The 15,116-nt window shown below is 39.8% G+C and overlaps 1 protein-coding gene across 6 annotated transcripts in view; it reads left to right on the top strand.

The window, feature by feature from the left end:
- ADAMTSL1 (ADAMTS like 1) overlaps window positions 1-15,116 on the top strand; it is a 417,470-nt gene that overhangs the window by 364,168 nt on the left and 38,186 nt on the right. For all 6 annotated transcript variants that reach the window (XM_023943414.2, XM_023943413.2, XM_086867601.1 and 3 more), the window contains 4 exons: window positions 4,960-5,170; window positions 10,630-10,809; window positions 12,422-12,575; window positions 13,824-14,964. In XM_023943414.2, coding sequence (XP_023799182.2) covers window positions 4,960-5,170; window positions 10,630-10,809; window positions 12,422-12,575; window positions 13,824-14,964 — 1,686 coding nt within the window. The remainder of the gene's footprint in view (window positions 1-4,959; window positions 5,171-10,629; window positions 10,810-12,421; window positions 12,576-13,823; window positions 14,965-15,116) is intronic.

Raw genomic sequence — 15,116 nt, 5'->3', positions numbered from 1 at the left:
GACTTAGGAGTTCTCATCTCAGTCCTGTCACTTCACTGTAGGAAAATATGCTACCCAAACAGAACGGATGGTGTCTTTTCTTCCTGTTCAGAGCTTAGGATCACATTTTGACATGGTATTTAAGATGTGATACTGAGCATATTTACTCAATCAAAGATATTTCTGTTAAATGAGTCTTAAGAAAGTCTTTCACACTAGAAACATGAAACTTTGCCACAAGTGCTATTCCAGGTTCATAAGGAAAAGGAAGGGAGGAGATGTATGGGCTGTGAGCAGATTTCTCAGTCTTCAGGACCAAATGGGGAATGCACAGGTTGACAGGGGACAAGAGGAAGCCGGTATTGATGTAATATATGATTTACTCAGCCTGTTGTATGCACATATACACACATATACACAGCTGCCTCACAGCCCTTGTGCACTGAGGAATGTCTTTATACAGGCAGATGTCAGATGTGAAGTCAGATGCTCCCAGGCAAACCTTTTTCTACACTGATGAATGTTTATTTTAGAAATAAGGAGAGTTCTTTTGTATCACTTTCATACAGTTTAACCACATAAAAATGACAATAATTTCATTTCTTTTTAACTAGTTTGGGAGGTCTTTGTCTTGAAAAGTGTTTACTTTTCCTGTGCAATTGTCTCGGCACTGGTGGAAGGGATTCTGTCAACATTAAACCACATCCCTAGAAAATTTCCTTATACCAGCTAACACCTTAGAATGATTTGGGGTTTACCATATGTGTTGTGCATATGAGAACTAATCCAAATTTGTCACCTACATAGTGCTTGGGCTCAAGACTACAAGTTCTAGCTACACCATTTACTTTTTCCAGACTGACTATGGGGGTTGAGAGAGTGTTTTGTTCTGAAGGCTTGTAGCCCTGCTGGGGCAACAACTAATTCTAGCATCTTGTCTTATCACAAGTAGCTTCTCACTAGCCAGTGCCACTTTCTAGTCTCTCTAGCTAGCAGGAGTATTGTCTGATCTCTAGTTCTTGTGGCAATGAGAGGCACATTTCAAAACCGAGGTAACAGTGCATTATTGTGCCTGTAGTTATCCATGACACAATAATGCCTTGAGGGTCCTGTCAAGCTGAAACTCTTGTTGCACTAGCTGGTAGGGAAAGACAGAATAAGATAACATCTCTGCTGTAATGTTACTACCTAAGCAGGCAGCATGGGCAAAGCTCAAGAGAAATAAATTCAGGAGAAAAGAAAGAAAAAGAAAAAAACAACAAACAAAACAAACAAACAAAAAAAAAAATCACCAAGAAACAATCAACACCACACAAATGTATTGTTGTGATTTTGTGAACATAGTGAACATGAAGTTGAGACACAGGTGGGAGAATGGTATGATCCAGCCCAGTACTTTGGACTCAAAGGGAATGTAGCCATACTCACAGGGTAACCCATGTTTCAGTGGTTCTGGTGTCACTCACCTCTGCAGTTTAGCAAAGAGACAGGAACAAGGTCCTGCTCTTTCCTCTTACATTCCTCTTTGCTAGCCATGTCTACTGTCTCAGTGTCTACTGTCTAATATAATTTTTGTTAAATCAGTTTAAATATTCAATGTATTTAATGTCTATCAGTAGAGTTATGTATATATATCCTACAGATATCTGTTTTGTATTAAATACAGTTGTTGAAATATTTTTAAAGTCTACTTTGTGCTCACATACAGTACTTAGTACTTAGATATTTAGGAGGTGGAGATGGACAACCAGTGAACTGACAGACCTAGACAGAAGCATAGATGCACCAAAGTCCTTCTGTATGATAAGGCTAAAAGTGTGTTGTTTCTGTGTTACCACTAGGTTTGGGTACTAGTGAAGGAGAAAGGAGAAGGGATAAAATGTATGTTTTGGACCAAAACTATGCAATCCTTTCACCAGGCTGTGAAAAATAATATGGGAAGTATCAAAGAGATGACTTTCAGCTGTTCTATAAACTAGCAAGTGTGCAGCTTTTTCCTGAAGTCTTTACCTTATCAGCAGTCACAGTCAGCTTAAAAAGACACCAGTTTCATTTGTGCAAGGTTCCTTCAGCTTGATTCTCTAACTACTGTATTCACCCTTTAAAGTGTAAGAATCTTCCTACTTGAATTTTTATTTTAGTATTGACAGATTCATGTAGAACATCCTCTTTTGTATGTCCTGTGCATTGGAAGAGTCACTATGGCCAAAACACCCTGAAGAAAAAATAGACAGAGGAATTCACAGCTAAGTACTACATGAAATAGGACAGGACATATTTCAGTTAGCATAACATAACAGTCTAGGGGTAAAACTACATTACTACAAAAAATAGCATTATATATACTGTTCATGTATTATTACAAATAAGACAGTATTATATATATTTTTAGGATTATTTTCTCCAACAGTACAAATATTCTAGAAACTAATTGGTAAATTTAGTGGGATAATATTAATTCAAAATGTTGCAAGCACCTTTAGCTGTTATAAAATATTTCTACAGCCCTGTAATTCTATAAGATTATCACTGGTTTTCTCTATACTTCTTAGGACTTTGAAATTCATTTATATAATTTATGGATTCAGTTATTAGCACATCCCTACTCCACTTTACATGTCTGTTCTGCTCTACATTCTTTACTTTCCATCTGTGAAGCCTGTAAAAGTCACTTGGGGCTACAAAAGTACAAGGGCAAGAGGTATTTAACCCCACAGTTCGTGAGCTCCTCAAAGGAAACTACTCTTTAATGCAGCTGGAAGGAATTGTGAATAAACTGATGTTTGTTATGGGTAGTTATAGGTAGGGCAACAGATGCAACCTCCAACATTTAGAAATTTCAAACACAGGAAAAACAAATCCTTTTTCTTTATGGAAACAAAGCATTTCTTTCTGGAAGAAACAGACACCCCTCTTCTGAAGAAGCCAAGATGTCCAAAGGGTTTAGGCTTGCCAGCAACTGAGATATGAATTGCCAACAGAAATATTTGTACTTACAGCAATAACAAACAAAATGTTGCTTGAGTCAACAGCTACTGCCAGCACTTGAAAAAAAGAAACTTTGGCAACTAACCCTGTATCACAATAGATTCTGAAGTAAAAAAATGCCTTCTTTTCACCACCTAATCAAATGTCTTATTTTAGATTGTGCCAGAACTGAAGGGTAGATGATATTCTCATTAATTCTAACAATTTCATGGGAAAATCTGCAAAGACCTCTCCCTCCAGATCATTCATATGGAGAACATATTCCAGCTTAGTTTAACTGGCAGCCATATGTCACACCTATTCCACTGATAAATAGTTCCCAGTGCATGTGTTCAGATTAGTGTCCTTCAGTGTATTATGGCCTGGAAAGTGACCACAGGGATACTTGCATACTTATAACTCAGTATGCAAGATGCATTTATTACTAGAAAGGGTTAAACAAGTTGTTGTCATTGCTACTAACAGAACCAAGAATATTGTCTTAAAGTGAACTACACCATCATTAGCGCTTACAGTGAGGTTCAGGATGCATCCTTTTACAAAATCTGAGAATGTCACCAGCAGATGGAGTACAGTAGAGGAGCAATGTGTCTTTGGTCCACCAGGATATCATCTAGGGAGGAAAAAAATTCATATGTGCTAGCTGTTTAAATTTTTTAAGGGTGTTACTTGAAATGGAGGAAACATGCTCAAAAAACAACTTTATAAAGTAAAAAGAGTTTAGAATTGTTCAGTGATTGTAGGATAGCACAATCTTAAATAGTTTGTGTGATGTGTTTGCTAATGTAATGTGTTTTACATGCACCAAGCTATTTCCGTTGACTGCAGATCTCAGAGCATCAGAGTGGTTTTCCTCTGCTTCTTCCACAAAATCTGCTTCATTCTGCTGACATGTTTCATAACTTTCCCTCATACTCTGACTCCATTCTATTTGGAGCCTAAGGGTATCCTCCTTCATAATCACTCTCTTTAAGCTTCTGCCTGGATTTACTTTCTTCAAAGATGAGTTCTCTGAACCTTCCTTTTCCCAGATTTTTAATTTATTACCTCAGCAATCAGTTTCAATAATGTCATGCTGGAAAGGAAGCTACTCTTCAGATTTAGAAAACATGACACTGTCTGACTTTCATGCTTTAATTTTGGACGTGACAGTATATCCAGGTCAGCATACAGTTTTGCATGAATTTGTTGGGGAGGCTATTTACTTGTATTTTCTTTCTGAATATAGGACTGATTTTTTGTGTATACTTTTCTACATATTTCTGAAGTGCTTTCTAGCTGAGACTTGAGTGGAAGACCTAGTATTTTAAACAATTTTCTGTGTTTAGCTAGCAGAATTCAGGGTTGTACAATATCAATATTTGTTTCAAATATCAGAAATCTGGTTTTAAGGTGATGAACACTGAAATACAGTTATCAACAATCCTGTTGATGCAGGATTTACACAGCTAGTTCAGAGAGGATCTAGTTCAGTGGCAGATCTTCATCCAGGGGTAGAAGATAATTCCCTGCCTTCCCATTTCATCTCTCAAGGCCTTAGTACCTTCTATCTCAACAGCCCAGAAAAGTCATTCAGGAATTCCACAGAAATTTGTGCTCAGTGTTTCAGTTTTACATTCTTTTAATTAAACATTTGTTAATATCTTCCCTTATTTTTTGTTTAAGATAGGGGGAGAAAACCAATTAATTAAATCCACTCTATTTTGAAATACATTGTCCATGCTCCTACAGACAAAAAAAAATCCTACTGTAGGACACAAAGCACTTCCTGTGATATTGCAGGAATCCCAGAAACTTGCAGTCCAAGAACTTCTGACAAGAGATGAAAATGCAGAACTACAAATATTCATCCTCCAGCTACCAGAGTCACATTGATCAGAGAAGGAAAATTCCCTTTCATTTACTGTTTCTTCACTCCATCTGTCATAATAAGAGAAAACTTAAGGTGAATTTATTCTGTGCGTAAGATTTTCTCTGCTGTTCCCTTCACAGATGGGAGATTGGGAATTGGAGCACTTGCAGTCTTACCTGTGGGGTTGGTTTGCAGACACGAAATGTCTTCTGTTATCATGTACTATCAAGAGAGACCAATGAGACCGTGATTTTGGCAGATGAGCTGTGCTCTAAACCCAAGCCATCCCTCGTGCAAGCCTGTAATCGCTTTGACTGCCCACCCTCCTGGTATCCTACAGAATGGCAAGAGGTAAGAATTTATATGTAACCTCACTTTATGCCTGCTTGAAGTCCTCACTGCACACATTTTGGTGGTCAGAGAGCTGGAGCACAATTCCTATGAAGACAGGCTGGAGAGCTGCAGTAGAGACAGCTCCAGGGAGACCACAGAGCAGCCTTACAGTTCATCAGTTGTTCCCACAAGAAAGCTAGAGAGACTTTTGACAAGTGCATGTAGCAATGGGGCAAAGAGTAATGGAATTAAACTGAAAGAAGGTAGATTTAGTTTAGATATTAGGAAAAAAATTTTTCGTGTGAGGGTCACAGGGGGTGGGGGGGATGGAACTAGAACTTTTAGGTTCCTTCCAACATACACCATGCTATGATTCTATGGTTTTGCTTTAGCCCATCCACAGGAATCATTCATCATTCTGACAAGCCATTAAAAAACTACAAAGTGTGCATTTTTTGCTCTCAAAAATGCATCAGTGTTTCCAGAGGTAAATAATGACTGTAGATATTTCTAATGCAAAGTTATTGGAAAATTTTAACAGCCGGCTATAGATTTCAAACAAAAATATCTGGAATATATTGGTCAGCTGCAGTGAGTCAGCTTGGGTGAGCTATGTCAAAGTTTCTAGGAATACTAAACTAGAAGACTTAGGGATAAAAGACTCTTTAAAGCATTTTGAGTATTTCATGTATTCTCAAATAATAATTTAGTTTGTACAACAAACATTCCTCATGCTTCAGATTAAGATATGTGTGTTAAACACTACCTTTTGGGAGATGGATGCTTTATTACACTAATTATAAAAAATCCTGTTTACACAGTGGATCCATACAAGGTTTTCCATTTTAGAAAGCACCCTGAAATGAGTCAATTTGTAAATCTGGTTGCAAATTATAATACTTGTGCAATTTAAAAGGCTTAAGGATGATTCTTTAAGTGGTTGTAATACTAAACTTTAGTAATACTACTGCAGGAAGAAAGGATCCTGCGCTATTGTCAAGGAAAAAAATGCTGTGCATTTAAAAAAACAAACAAAAACAAAAACTGTTTAAATCTTCATTTGTGATGTGTGCGAGTCTTCATTCTATCCTATGTGAAAATTATGAGCATTTTGCATAGTGCTTACATATGCCTATATACGGTGTCTGTCTATAAAATCTGCTCTTGACTTAACAGCCAGGGAGATATTAATATACTCACCTAATGAACTTGGTTAGTCCATGAAGCTGGGAGAGCTTTGGGTTTGGGCAACCAGCTCAGTAAAAAATATTTATTCCAGTCTGATGGCCTGTCAAAGCTAGGTAAAGAGCCTATAGCTTTTGTCCTCTGATTAAAACAATTCAGTGATATTTCATGCTTTAATTTGCCTACTGATTTTCACACACACATATATATACTTAGTTGTACTTTTGAAAATCTCAACTAGGGGTGTAATGAATGTTATATTTGAAAATAGAAAATAGTATTCTACCAGTTCATAACATAATAACAGAAGTTAAACATTCTAAAATTAGGATATGCTAGAAGGAGCACTTATAATTTGCCGCATTCCTTACAGAAAGCAATTTTCTGAAAGTGTATGTGAACAATCAGAAGAGATATATGCGATACTGTGTGGAAAAATTTATTTTTTCCTAACAGTGACCATTAGCTATAGGCCACACTAGAACAGTACCAAATTGTTTCTGCTAACACTATCTCTTAGTGGATTTTTTCAAGATTGTAACATCTTCCTCGACAGTTTAAACATGCATACTTTCACCTGTCTGAAGTAATTTTTCCAACTGTTCAAGGGCTCTCAAATGCTGTCTCTGTAAGGTTTAGCAGATCTTAGTGGGAAAGAAGCTTGATTAAGTCTAAAAGCTTTAACAACTACGTTAATAAGAAATTGAACTATTCACAAGTTTACACTTGCAGTAGCTGGTATCTTCTCTAGGCTGAGAGACAACGTGTGCTGTGCTTCACTGTTATAGTTCAACAAAGCTCATATTGTAGCTCTTCTGCCTTACTTCCACAGACTTTTCTGGCTGGGCACTGAATATTTCTTTTGCTTACCTTTCACCAGAGGAAAACGGCACAAAAAGTGTGCTTCTCTACCTACTGTCTTCTGCTTCTGTTCAGATGAGTACTGTGCCAGAAAAAAACCTCTCATCCATCAAAATCAGTTTCCATTCTCTCATTTTTTAAGGCTGTCTGTGTTCCATCTTTGCAACACCATCATCTTTACAGATATTTCCACCCTGCAGGAAAGCCAGACCTTGCAGCTCAGTCTCACACAGGTTTCCCATCTGAAAACCTGCACCATGAGGCTCGTGCATTACACTCAGAGATTATTACAGCTGTTGGCCTCTGAGATGTGGAAAGGAAAAAAAAAATCATTCAGAAAGGATGTGAGTGGCTGAGAAAACTTCTGGAGGTGACCTCCAGTCATGCATCAAAACTGCTGTCGATCCCTCCAGCAGAAGAAAACCCGAAGAAGGATTTCTTTCCTTGCATTAAGGGACCCACATCTGCCCTCTCCCCAGGCTCCTGAGAGGATTCACCCCATACAGGGAGATGAAAGGGCCTTCAGGAAGGCACCGTCCTCACCCTAGGGAAGGTCCCTTAAAGCTTCACCAACATGACAGTGTAAAATCTGTTCTCCACACAGCCTGATTTCAATATATTTCATTGGCCTCATCAGCAGAGTTTGTGGTGCTTTTCAGAACACTCACTCACACTGGTTTAATGCAAACACACACACACACATACAAAAAAAAAAACACCAAAAACAACCCAAAACCCACCACAAAAAAACCACCAAACAAACAAACAAACAAACAAAAAACAAATAGAAGATTTAAACTGTAGTTACCAGGGTTTCCTAAGCCTTTTATGCTTGTAAGGAAGGCTCGTCTGAATTGAATGCCATTCGAAGCCCCAGTGTTTCTGGAAGATAATTATCAGTGTTGTAACATTACAAACAATTTATAAAACATCTCCTTACATATTCCAGACTATTTATTTTTAAATATTTCTGTGTCTTAACTAAATACATTAGGATCTTTATAATTTTCAGTGGTACACTTCTGGAGCAGAGTTTAAGCAAGGCCCTATAAATATCTGTTCTCCATACCTGAACTGGGAGACATCCACAAATAAATCTTCCAACACCTTTGTTTTATTACTGAATAAGTGCTATAGTCTCAGTCCCAACATTCTTTGTTTGCTTTACTCCAATGCTTTGTTTGTCTTTACTCCAAAGATAATTAGAACAATGACTTTAAAACAAAATCAGCATGGGAAAACTGGTAATATTTTCTTGTATTTTCCTATCTATTTTTAATCCATAGCATAAAATGTCTCTTCTAAATCTTCAAGTGTCAGGCCTTAAAAAAATTGAGAGACCTTACAACAAAAAAAGTGTTTACTCCTTTTGCAGGTCCATTATCTTATTGTGGGGTCTTAGCAGAGAATTAATTTTTGACAGCAAGGGAAAACCTGTATTGTTACACACCTTAAATCAAGAGCAATGTAAAATTAAACTACCTGGGAGACCATGGGACCTGGGGATCCTGGTCAGTGGAAAGCTGAACATGAGCCAGCAGTGCCCTGGCAGCCAGGAGGGACAACCCTGTCCTGGGGGGCATCAGACACAGCATCACCAGCGGGGCAAGGGAGGGGATTGTCCTGCTCTGCTCTGAGCTGGGGCAGCCTCACCTGCAGTGCTGGGGGCAGTTCTGGGTGCCACAATATGAGAAAAAAGTGAAACTGTTAGAGAGTATGCAAAGAAAGGCAACTAGGATGGTGAAGAACCTTGAAGGGGAAGCCATATGAGGAGTGACTCATCAGGTCACTTGGTCTGTTTGGTCTGGAGGAGAACTGAGGACAGACCTCATGGCAGTCTGCAGTTGCCTTGTGAGGGGACAAAGAGTAGCAGACACTGATCTCTTCTCTGTGCTGACCAGTGACAGGACCCAAGGGAATGGCCTGAAGCTGTGTGAGGCAAGGTTTAGGTTGGATATCAAGAAAAGGTTCTTCACCCAGAGAGTGATTGGGCATGGGAAGAACTCCCCAGGAAAGTGGTCACAGCATCAGATTGAAGGTATCCAAGAAGCATTTGGACAGTGCTCTCCAAGGTGTGACTCTCGGGGTGTCCTGTGCAGGAACAACACTATATAAGTGAATAAAGTCCAAGAAGCAAGAAAATATATGTTTAGTCTCATCTTTGGTAGAGCTGGAAGGGCAAAAAGACTTCCTAAGATTTGAGTGATTGACAGTAGTATCATACTTTGCGATAGTCATAATCTGTAATGTATTTTGTGTATAATAAAAGTCTTTAGGAAACGTTGGAATAACACTTCTAATCATTTTTTAATTCCTCCTCTGGAATGAATTTTCCCCTAATGAGAGGCTGATAGACATTTTCTTCTGTTGAAAATAATGTTTTTCTTGCTTAATTTTTTTGGTAGCCTTTGAGCTTTGTGACATTCTAAATAAGTAGGACAAAAGCTAATTTTACACATTAAAGTAAACCAGATATAAAAATGGCTTTCTGCACTTCCTTTCTGTCTTTCAAATAAAATGTTTATCCTAAATATTCAGGCTAGCATTAAAGTTTATGCAGCTCTTTATCTAAGAGAGGAGGGTCTTTCATGCCTACAAGATTTTTTAAAACTCTCTTTTTAACTGCCTAAGTATACTTTTTAATACTTCTCTATATTATTGTCTTCCTCTCTTGAATAATTGCCATGTCACAAGATATAGGCAACTCCTGGTCATGTCAGGACTGTAATGCAAACTCCTCCTTTCCTTTTCTAAAAGGAGAAAAGGAGTTGAGCTGGCTGAACTGAGCAGAACTGGGAGCCTTTTACCAGCCTCAGGAAAGGGATCATCAGGAAAAGGGACTGAGCAACTAAATTTACAAAAATTATTCAGGAAAGCTACTAAATTTGGTTACTCAATACTTCCTGCCCTGCTTGAGTAGAAAAATAAATAGAGAAATATTTTTACATTAAAGACAGAGGAGAGATGTGTTCTCTGGATATTAATCATTGCAATTTACCTATCTACTGCTGGACAAGATTTTCCCACTCTTTCTGACACTGTTCTTGTCAGAGCCCAGACAGAGATACTAGTATTTAGATTCTCCACATCACATGCAAATTTCTAATTTTCCAGGTGGAGAGGACAAATTTCCCACCTCCATTCTGCAATGCTGACTCACTGTTTCCATGTCTTTTGAAACAATACCTTAAAACAGAACACTTCAGAAATACTGAAACAATTTTTCTCAATATTAGCAAACTAAGCTTCTTCCCTTTTCCAAAATAATATTGACTTTTTTAAAGCAGTCTACTTTGAGGTCTCTGAAATTTTTGTTTCATGTTTTCTATTTGGCCGGGACCAAGTGTTGATTTCTACCCTAGTTTACAAGCAATTTTTGCAGCAAGTGGGATCATGCAGGTGTCATATGAGGTTTCTCTCTTTTCTCACAGTGTTCACAGACCTGTGGTGGTGGTGTCCAGAAGCGAGATACACTTTGTAAGCAGCGCCTGGCAGATGGAAGCTTGTTAGAGCTGCCAGAATCCTTCTGCTCCATGCCAAGGACCATGACACAACAAGCCTGCAAAAACGAGGATTGTCCCAATGAGTGGCTTCTCTCTGACTGGACACAGGTATGCTATTTGCATGCGTGAGTATTGTACAGATCTTGGAGACTGCCAAAGCCAGTTGGGATAGAGGAGCCAAATAAAGTCAGATCCCACACAGCATGTTATGCCCTGGTTTGTCCTGTAATCTGTCCTTATCATCCTGGTTGGATGATTATCGCTAGCTCCATGTTCCTCTTTGGTGTCCACCTCCACAGGTGTGCTTTAGCCATCTGGCCAAACCATTAAGACCCTTCCGGTGTAAACACAAGTTGCACTGAAAACAATAAATCCCTGCCTCTGTCCATGCCTCTTCTTATTTCATCCAAGGCATCAATGAAGGGTAATCTTTATTAGGCTACATGCCCTTTGTTGCCAAAACCTAGATATTCTGTTGTCAATACTCTTTTCCTCTTGGGGCAACTCCAGTCCTTTCCTATGATAAAGAGAATAGAAAAGGGGGAAGGAACAGGAGAAGAGGGGAAGGGGAAGGGGAAGGGGAAGGGGAAGGGGAAGGGGAAGGGGAAGGGGAAGGGGAAGGGGAAGGGGAAGGGGAAGGGGAAGGGGAAGGGGAAGGGGAAGGGGAAGAGGAGATTCTATGAAAATATAATTTTACTTTATAAGGTCAAAGCAAAAGCAAAGGTTCATGCCAGTAAGCATGAAAATCATTCCACATCTTGCAGTCTCTGCCACCACTCTTCCAGTCCTCTTTCACAGAAGGTAGTGGAAATTGTCTTGTGGAAATTGTGAAGGAAATGCCAATCACCCTACAGAGCAGTCCCATCTGCACCCTTCTTATAGGGATCTGTCTGGGAATTTTACTCAAATTAGTGGATGTTTTCATAAAGTCTTCTTGCCAGGAGACACATAGGCATTCTGGCAGTGAAGATGGTAATTACAGTTCTCTACCCATTTTCTAGCTCTTTTTACAGACTGTTGCTTGGGTTCCAGTGCAAAGGCACTGCCTGTATTTCATTTTCCACAATGTTATATACATAAATATGAAACTGAATAGTCATGATTAAGTCCATCAAATAATGTCCACCTGTGCAACAGCCTCTGCAGTCTGGTATTAGAGGATTTATACTATTCAGTGTAAGCCATATGTATAACTACAAGGCTGAGGTAATGAATTGGTGACTAAAATATTCATCCCTTTATTATTCCTAAATATAATTGCAACAGCAAAGCTTAAAGATTAAGCTTAGGGTAGATTTTATCACACCAGAATGCAACTGTGATCTGCAATTCCGTGAGGTCTGCTCTTGGACATGAGCCGGAGTTTTTCCAGCCAGCAGACACAGACACAGAAACAAAGTTCAAAGACTGGTTTGAGCTGTAGCACAGTACCATTGAAACAAGGGACACCATCTGACAGAAAAGTGGAAACAGGAGCATGGAAAGAACCTAAGCCTTACAGGACAGAAAATAACAAGTATTTCATCTCTTTACTGTGCCTGCACTGTTTGTAGGTGCATGGTCAGATGCTGCTCTTCTTTATTCTGCTGCAACATTTTGAAAACTGTAACTGTACTATCCTGTGGTGTGTGTATGCAGTGTGGATATGGGAGGTGAGGAGGGAGCGTGTGATGAGGAACACCTTTTTTGTTTCTCCTAATGTTTCTCATCCTGTTCCTAGTGTTCAGTAAGCTGTGGAGAAGGCACGCAGAGCCGAAATGCTGTTTGCAGAAAGATGCTGAAAACTGGGGACTTTGTTATCATCAATTCCACACTCTGCCTCCCTTTGCCATTCTCATCCTTGATCAGGCCTTGCTCACTAGGCCCCTGTGCAAGTAAGTGGAAAAGGTGTTTGGCAGTGTCTGGGGAAAGGGGATTGGAAGTCCTTCACTAAGAAATCCATGCTATTTCCTGCTCCACAGCCTTCTTTCATGGTAGTATTACTCAGTCTTGTGGAGTGGGTTTTTCTGTCTGTGAACAAGTCAAGCCAGTGGAGGAGCGCTACGGATTTCACTAATGGAGCTGGATGTAAGCCAGTGTGCTGGAAGGGAACCACTAGTTTCTGGAAGAACTGGCTCAAAATTCTGACCAAAATCTAGATCTGAATTTCACAGCTGGAATGTAGAGGCTGAGAGATACAGCACAGCAGCCTGAGGGCTGGAGCAAATAAACACTCTGCTAGAAAAGCTGCAAGGAAAATGGTTGGTAAGGGATTTTGCTGACAATCATTTAGAAACTTTTTGTTTCATTATGTCACTCCAAATCCTCTATGAGCTGAGATTTCTAATGAGCCACACAACACAAGTTAGATGTATTTTATGTTGGTAGTTCATGCATTTGTTTTCGCTCATCACAACTCTGCCTGTATACTCTTCCCTATTTTGCAGTAAGCCAATTGGACATGCGAAAGTCAGCCTAGCTTCAGCTTGACTCTGAACTGCCAAATGTTGGGTATATAGGGAGAAAAGGAGATCTGACATTTAGAACCAAAGCCTGGACCAAATGTTGCATGGTATTTACTAATAATGTGCCCATGCAGCTTAATTTAGTGCTTTGTAATAAAGATCTCTGACACAGGTATCAGGAAACCAGAAGGACACACTGAACTAATGCACTTTAATAGTATTTACCATGTTTTTAAGCCAAGCCAAGAGAGTTTAGTTCTGTTCAACATTACTCCTTGAGGTAGAAAGACTTTCATTCTTCCTTACTTTTATGAGCTGCAAGGTCATGTTGTCTTTGAAGGTTTGGATGGTAAACACTTGTCTATTCGGTCCATTTCTTATATAACAGTCTTTGTTTAAATACTTTAATAACAAGAACTATGTTTCCACTCAAGTTTTTTTCTCTCCCACAAAGCTTTTGTTCCTAGCTGTTTGGTTTCTGCATATGCTCTACTCTACCTTCACATCCCAGAAGTGTGTCTTGTGATTCCTCTCATTTTGATTGTTCTAATTTAATGTCCAGCAACTGGTGGTCAGTTTCTCTCATTATTGTATAATGGGTCAAATGCTGCCCACAACAATGTAAACTAGTTGTTTTGTTTAATGGTATCACATACTAATTATAGAATGGTGTTTCAGGGCACAACAGACCAGCTCATAAGCAAAGCCCCCATATTATGGCTGTAAAGCAAGTTTACATCCAGACAAGGAAGCAGAAGAAACTGCACTTCATTGTGGGTGGACATGCCTACCTGCTGCCCAAAACTTCTGTTATCCTCCGATGCCCTACCAGGAGGTTCCGGAAGTCAATGATCGCTTGGGAGAAGGATAACAAGAGGCTTGTCAGCTCGGCTCACATCACGATTGCACCCTACGGCTACATGAAAATCCATCAGCTGAAGCCTTCAGATGCTGGGACATACACCTGCACAGCAGGGCCAGCTCGGGAGCATTTCATAATTAAACTGATTGGAAGCAACAAGAAGATCATTGCTGGGCAGCCAACTGGTGTTAGGGAGGAAGAAGTCATGAGAAAGGCCGGCTTAAATGATGCCTTGCGCACAGAAGATAAACAGTTCAATGGGATTTTCTTCAATGGTAGTAAGGCTGAGAAGCGAGGGCGCCTTGCTAACCCCAGCAGATGGTATGACTATATTGTCTCAAGGCTGCTACAGCTCAGGGGCTGGCCAGGGGAAAATTTGGAGTCCTGGGAAGCCCAGGAGTCCATGGAGAGAAATGCATCCTCAGAAGAGGACCAGAGCCGGGAGCATAGCCTGCCATTTACTATGGTCACAGAGCAGAAACGCTTGGATGACATCATAAGGAATTTGTCACAACAACCTGAGGAGCTTAAAGATATCTACACTGAGCATCTTGTTGTGCAGTTGGCTCAGGAGGTTTTCAAGAGCTACTTGGAGCACCAGGAATTTGTCCTCAAAGCATCAAGGCGAAAAGTTGATTCAGCCTCCATGGAGTACCCTCTCCACAGACGTGTTTCTGGATTTACCAGCTCCCTGAGGACATCATCTGCTGAAACATTTATTCCCACCTCTGTAAACCAGGCAAATGGCTTGCACAGGCCTCATCAAAAGCCTGCCATCCTCCGAAAGATTTCAGCAGCACAACAACTTTCTGCTTCAGAGGTTGTCACCCACCTGGGACAGACAGTGGTCCTAGCGAGTGGCACACTGAGTGTGCTGCTTCACTGTGAAGCAGTGGGAAACCCAAAGCCCACCATCAGCTGGGCTAAGAATGGAGAGGAAGTGAAATACAATGACAGGTAAAGCATGTTATTTAACTTTTAAGAAAATAATTGATATTTTGACTCATCACTTTCCATGTTTTACCTCCTGTCAGTCCCGTGGACAAAACCGTATTTTGCTGTAGTCTGATTTCATAACAGAAAGAAGGGCAAGTGCATGGGAGGTGGTA

This window comes from Cyanistes caeruleus, chromosome Z (assembly GCF_971803275.1).
Source record: "Cyanistes caeruleus chromosome Z, bCyaCae1.hap1.1, whole genome shotgun sequence".
Lineage (NCBI taxonomy): Eukaryota > Metazoa > Chordata > Aves > Passeriformes > Paridae > Cyanistes > Cyanistes caeruleus.
The sequence above is the reverse complement of the archived record's forward strand: the minus strand, read 5'-3'. Positions and strand labels throughout refer to the sequence as shown.